The following is a 6,714-nucleotide window of genomic DNA, read 5'->3' on the forward strand; positions in this document are numbered from 1 at the left end:
TCAAAAAAAAAAAAAAAAAAAGCTCACATGAGTTGAGCCCACAGGGATGGGGAGGTAGCAAAAAAAAAAAATTTAAGCTCACACAAATATATTTTGATATGTAAATAAGACCATTTTGATAACATGCAAATCTTTTATTTCCTCTGAACCCCAAGACTGGGCCAAAGGGACTTGAGAATGATTTGCCAGGCTTCCCTAAACCTATGGGATTGAACTGTGCCCCTATATTGTTTTGAGGTGAATTGGAAATAGGCAAATTATCTTGTTGCTGTACTGCTGTGGGTCAGCAAATCTGTATGAACTCCTAGGTCTGATTGGACACAACTAAACAAGTAACCTAACAAGACTCCATCACGGTTTGCTGAATAGCCCAGATGTCCTTTCTGACCCCAACATTGTGGCACTTCCCACTTCCTGAGGTCCTTTCTTTCCCAGTTCCTTTCCTGAGGACCCTTTCCTGCCTCTTCTTTTAGGTTCCCAAGACATGGTTTGTTTCTCCACAGAAGGAAGAGGCCCAGAAGAAGGGACTTGCTGAGCCACCCCCCGCTCTGCTCCATGTTGTCTGTGCTCTCAGGTAAGAGGGTGCTGAGAAGACTATAGCTAGGAAAAATTAGTCCCCAGGCAGCAGGCCAGCAAGGGCAGCCATTTTGTCTGGGCTGGAGAGTTCTGTGAAATGGCTATCAGTAGTTGTGGGAGCTTCCTCCTCCTAATGAAAAGTTTTCCATTGCTTAGCTCTCTGGGCTGTGACTTTGGAGATCATGACCCCTTGGCCTTCACCATGACCTAAGGTATCCTTGGCCTTTTCCAGCCCCAGAAGTTGAACATACTGGTTCAGCGCCCACAGCCCAGTGGTTATGGGGCTGGCCATATGCACCGAGGTTGGTAGGTTCCTGGCCCAGGCTAGCTCAGCAACAATGACAACTGCAACAAAAAAATAGCCAGGCGTTGTGGCAGGTGCCTATAGTCCCAGCTACTGGGGAGGCTGAGGCAAGAGAATTGCTTAAGCCTAAGAGTTTGAGGTTGCTGTAAGCTGTGATGCCATGGCACTCTACCAAGGGTGACATAGTGAGACTCTGTCTCAAAAAAAATAAAAAAGAAGTAGGCCATACAACTCTAGGACATTGGCCAGACTTGGGTGGCTAAGGGTTAACTTCTGTGACCTGAAGTTATTCAGCCTTCCACTAGTTTTTGACCAGCGGCCCTGACTCCTCACAGTTTACCTCCCTGATCTCAGGAGCCCCTGCCCTCTGCCCAGCCTCTGAGACTCTCCTTGGCCTCCTCTCCTGCTGTCTAGGCTGGCGCCATGCCCCCTCCTGCAGAGGTGACGGACCCATCCCACGCCCCCGCTGTCCTGCGTCAGCTCAATGAGCAGCGGCTCCGTGGCCTCTTCTGCGATGTCACCCTCATAGCTGGAGACACGAAGTTCCCTGCTCACCGCAGTGTCCTGGCTGCTTCAAGTCCCTTCTTCAGAGAGGCTCTGCTCACTTCAGCCCCACTGCCCCTCCCATCAGTTACTGGGGGCTCAGCTCCCAACCCTGCTGCCACCACAGCTGCCTCTTCCTCCTCTTCTTTGTCTTCTTCCTCGTCTTCCTCTTCCTCCTCTTCTTCTTCCTCTTCCTCTCCTCCTCCAGCCTCTCCCCCTACTTCATCCCCACCTCGGGTCCTGGAACTCCCAGGGGTCCCAGCAGCTGCCTTTTCTGATGTCCTCAATTTCATATATAGTGCCCGGCTTGCACTACCTGGTGGTGGAGGGGATGGGGCAGCTGTAGCAGAGATTGGCGCTTTAGGGCGGCGTCTGGGCATCTCCCGCCTACAGGGCCTAGGGGAGGGAGGCGATGCCTGGGTCCCTCCTGCCCCAGCCCCCATGGCCACCTCACAGCCTGAAGATGACAACTTTGGGCCTGGGCCTAGGCCACCTGCAGAGTGGGAAGGTGACAGGGCTGAGGCCCAAGACCCTGACTTGCAGTCCTCATTGCCCCGGCGGTCCCTTCCCTGCCCCCGATGTGGAAAAAGCTTCATCCATCCTAAGCGGCTGCAGACCCATGAGGCCCAGTGCCGACGTGGTGGTGGCACTCGGGAGGCTACAGGGCTGGGAGCTGGGGATTCTGGTCCTGGTGGTCCTACAGGAGTGGATGCCTCAGCTTTGCCCCCACCTGTGGGTTTCCAAGGTGGCCCTGAGCATGTGGTGAAGGTGGTGGGTGGCCATGTGCTATATGTGTGTGCAGCTTGCGAGCGTTCCTATGTGACACTGTCCAGCCTGAAGCGGCACAGCAATGTGCACTCATGGCGGAGGAAGTACCCCTGCCGCTACTGTGAGAAGGTGTTTGCCCTGGCTGAGTACCGCACTAAACACGAGGTGTGGCACACTGGAGAGCGCAGGTGAGTGTACTGGGGTAGGGGCAGAGCATATAGGGACAAGGGAGGGAATGGGCAGTGCATGGGGCCTACAGAGTCAGCCTGAGACTAGCCCTGCACCCCCTCAGGCCCCCATCTGCCTCCCTTCAGCCCCAGATCCTTCAACTGATCTCAGTCAGCACCTCTTGTGCTATGTCCCTTAGAAGGAAAGAGAAAGTTGCCCTAACAGGAAGGGATATGGGCATGCCCAGCAATAGTTATATTAGAACAGGTGCTTTATATGTCCATAGTGTGTCCCTGTTTATAAATCACTTTCCTATTCCATCATCTGGGCTTCAGAAGAAGGCTTTGTGGATCCCAGACAGAACAGCTGAGGCCAAAGTCTCACAGGTGGTGGGCAGTGCCAATCTAGGATGGTGCCCCTCAGGATGACAGTGTGAAACAAGCAGCAGGAAAGGAGGGTGAGCAAATGGCTCAGGAAGTTATAGGCTTGTGTGGAGGGCAATAGAGGACCTGGGAAGCTGAGGCCCTGGCTTCAGGAACCTTGACTCAAGTGGCTGTGTTCCTGCCCTATTCCCTGCTGTCTTGGCCCAGGTATCAGTGTATCTTCTGCTGGGAGACTTTTGTCACTTATTATAATCTGAAGACCCACCAACGAGCCTTCCATGGCATTAGCCCAGGCCTCCTAGCAAGTGAGAAGACACCCAATGGAGGCTATAAGCCCAAGCTAAACACTCTCAAGCTGTACCGCCTCCTACCCATGAGGGCAGCCAAGCGGCCCTACAAGACCTACAGCCAGGGAGCCCCCGAGGGCCCCCTTTCTCCAAGCCTCAACACACCGGCCCCTGTGGCAATGCCAGCCAGCCCACCACTCGGACCTCCACCTGCCCCAGAACCTGGTCCCCCACCCTCTGTCATCACTTTTGCTCACCCAGCCCCCTCTGTCATTGTCCATGGGGGCAGTAGCAGTGGTGGAGTGGGTGGTGGGCCAGCCAGCACTGGAGGGTCCCAGACCGCCTCGGTCATCACTTACACTGCTCCCCCAAGGCCTCCCAAGAAACGGGAGTACCCACCTCCTCCCCCAGAGCCTACAGCTACAGCTACACCTACCAGCCCAGCCACAGCCGCAGGCCCAGCCACAGCCACCACCACAGAGGAGGCCAAGGGCCGGAATCCACGGGCTGGGCGGACTCTGACTTATACAGCCAAGCCAGTGGGTGGGATTGGCGGGGGTGGGGGTTCCCCTGCAGGGCCCGGCCGGGGCCCATCTCAGCTACAGGCTCCACCTCCACTGTGTCAGATCACTGTGCGAATTGGGGAAGAGGCAATTGTCAAGCGTCGCATCTCAGAAACTGACCTTCGTCCTGGGGAGCTGAGCGGAGAGGAGGTGGAGGAGAGTGAGGATGATGAGGAAGATGACGAGGATGAGGATGAGGAAGAATCAAAGGCTAGTGGGGAGGACCAGCTCTGGAGGCCCTACTACTCGTACAAGCCTAAGCGTAAGGCTGGAGCTGCAGGAAGTGGTAGTGGACTGCCCCGAGGCCGACGGCCACCACGCTGGAGGCAGAAGCTGGAAAGGAGAAGCTGGGAAGAAACCCCAGCAGCTGAGAGCCCAGCAGGGCGTGCTCGCATAGAGCGGAGGCACCGCTGCGGGGACTGTGCCCAGACCTTCGCCACTCTGAGGAAGCTGCAAAAGCACCAAGAGGCCCACAGTGGGGGCTCCCACAGCTCCCGGGCTGGACGGAGGCCTTCCGCTCGCCTCACCTGTCCCCACTGTGCCAAGGTGTGTAAGACAGCAGCTGCCCTGAGCCGACATGAGCAGAGACACGCTGCTGAACGGCCGGGGGGCACCCCCACACCTGTCATTGCCTATTCCAAGGGCGGTGCTGGCACAAGGCCAGGGGATATCAAGGAGGAGGCCCCCCAAGAGATGCAGGTCTCCTCATCTAGTGGGGAGGCAGGTGGTGGGAGTGCTGCTGCTGAAGAAGCTTCTGAGACCGCCTCACTCCAGGACCCTGTTATTTCTGGGGGTGAGGAGCCCCCAGTGATGGCAGGAGGGGGAAGCTATGCATATCCACCTGTGCAGGAATTTCCACTGGCCCTCATTGGGGGCAGCCGAGAACCTGGAGGTGGCAGGGGAAAATCTGGGAGTGAGGGGCCAGGGGGTGCTAATGAGGGGGACCGGATGGAGGGGATGGGGGCTGCCAAAGTCACCTTCTACCCTGAGCCCTACCCACTTGTCTATGGCCCTCAGCTCCTTGCTGCCTACCCTTACAACTTCAGCAACTTGGCTGCTCTCCCAGTTGCTCTCAACATGGTCCTACCTGATGAAAAGGGTGGGGGGGCCCTTCCTTTCCTACCAGGGGTCTTTGGCTACACAGTGAATCCTCAAGCAGCAGCCCCTACTCCCCTAACACCACCACCCCCAACTCTTCCTCCACCAGTTCCCCCTAAGGGAGAGGGAGAAAGGGCAGGGCTTGAGAGAACCCAAACGGGAGATGTGGGGTGAGCTCTGGGGCCAGAGTCCCCTTTTAACAGATGCCACCCACCCTGAACCCTCCACTACTACCAGCTCCCTGGCCTCCCTGCCCCTTGGGAGCCCCTCTGCACACTTGTGCAGGGACTTGGGGGCCCCTGGAGCTCAGGGGTCAGGCTGCTTTGTGTGAGATTGTAGTTTTCCCATCTCCTGGGAAGGGATATTTGGTGGTCCCCTCTCAAGCTTCCTCCAGAGAATGGCCTCTATGAGGGGCAGGACCAGATCCCATCCCTTCTCCAGCCCTTGGGGCAACTGAGCAATATACATATTTGAATCTCTACTCACAGCCCCCACTAGCTCTGAATGTCTAACCTGCTCCTCTGATTTGTAAACCTAGGGGGAAACCATCTCTTTCACCTAATGATCTCTCCCCTTGTTCTGAAGCTTTCTCTAAGCCCTTCCTCAGATGCTTCCTAGCACATTCCGTTCTTTATGGCCCAGGGCCTGGACCAGACCATTGTGAAACCCAACCCCACCTACCTGGGAGCATGGCTTTGGATTCCATTCTTCCCAAGGGTGGGTTTCTCTGTCCTTGTTTCCTTTGCATTAGGATCCCATGCCTTCCTTGGCTTCCATGCCTTTGGATCTTCCATATTCCTCCCATTCCCCTAGACTTGGAGATGACCTCTCCCAATCCAGGTCAAGGAGGTACTGGGGGGAAGGCTACACCTCTGATCATAGCTGAGCACTTTTCCCAGCTCAGGGCAGGGAAATCTTGGCCCTATCTTGACCCTCAAATCCAGTGAGCCCAAGAGTCTTCCAAGGCAGAAGAGGTGAATAGGTCACACCTCTTGCCTCTACCTATAGCCTCTTCTGGGCTAAAACAGATTTGGGGGCCAGGAGGGAAGAGCTCCATGTAAGATGGAGAAGGGAATCTATTTTCTCCCTATTTTTTTCCTCATGGTTTCTCCCAGAGTAGACCAAATAGCCAGAAAAAAAGATGGGGGTTGGATGGGTGGGTAAGCCCAAGATTTGCACATGACCTTCCATCCTTACCTTTACCCTCATCTTCCCTCACCAATCACTCCAGATGGTTTTGGGGGAACCATTCTATTCTCCTGGTGGGCTTTGGGGTATCCCCACCAACTGTCCTTCCAAAATAGCACCTTACACCCCATCTTTGACTCAGTTCCCCACACCCAAAGATCCTAGCCTAGGGATGGGATGCAGGGACCATGTCCCTAATCCCTAATTTGCACTAGTTAACCCTGGTCAGGGGTCCCTATATTTCCTTCTAGTGGGGGAGATGAAGAAATGTTTGCTCCTAATTCTCTTTGAAAACTGGGCCTCCTTGCTCTGTGATTGGATGGACATTTCCCATCCCACCCACTTCTCCCTCAAACACACACACACACACACAAAACCAGCTCCCAAGGGGAGAGCCTGTTTGAGGGAGCAAATCTGACAAATGGGAATTAGAGGAGTGCAGTTTAAAAAGGGGAAAAGTTGCTGTCATCAAAATGGCAGCCTCTCCCTAGCTACTGGTTTTTTTTTTTTTTTTTTTTTGGTCTAGATGGCTGCCCTCATAGCAGTCGCTGGGAGGGCAAGATAATGGCTTCTGGAGAGAGATGAGTTTAGAGGAGGGTCAGGAACATCCTCCTTCTCCCTCTTGCCCTCCCAGCCTATAGGAAAGGGGAGGTTTTGACAGGCTCCCTGAATGTTAACCATGGAGGAGTCACACTCCTTCATTCCTCTGTCTCTTTGCACTTTTCTTGGTCTTGGCCACAGCCTGAGTGAAGAGTTTTCTACTGAATGTACCAAGTTCCAATTTTTAAGGGGGCAAAAACTCTCAAACAGGGAAAAATGCAAAAAAAAAAAAAAAA

The 6,714-nt window shown here is 54.6% G+C and overlaps 1 protein-coding gene across 2 annotated transcripts in view; it reads left to right on the plus strand.

Moving 5' to 3' along the window:
• The window catches only part of ZBTB4 (zinc finger and BTB domain containing 4), a 17,761-nt gene extending 11,066 nt beyond the window's left edge, over positions 1-6,695 (plus strand). Inside the window, exons 2-4 of one of the 2 annotated variants that reach the window (XM_023514014.1) lie at positions 504-574; positions 1,295-2,379; positions 2,950-6,695. In XM_023514014.1, the coding sequence (XP_023369782.1) occupies positions 1,304-2,379; positions 2,950-4,864 (2,991 nt within the window). In that variant the 5' untranslated portion in view covers positions 504-574; positions 1,295-1,303 and the 3' untranslated portion in view covers positions 4,865-6,695. Of the gene's footprint in view, positions 1-473; positions 575-1,294; positions 2,380-2,949 lie in introns of both variants that reach the window. The other variant, XM_012806045.1, reaches the window with a different exon arrangement.
• Positions 6,696-6,714: the final 19 nt, after the last annotated feature.

This window comes from Otolemur garnettii, unplaced genomic scaffold (assembly GCF_000181295.1).
Source record: "Otolemur garnettii isolate 467f Iridium unplaced genomic scaffold, OtoGar3 scaffold00046, whole genome shotgun sequence".
Lineage (NCBI taxonomy): Eukaryota > Metazoa > Chordata > Mammalia > Primates > Galagidae > Otolemur > Otolemur garnettii.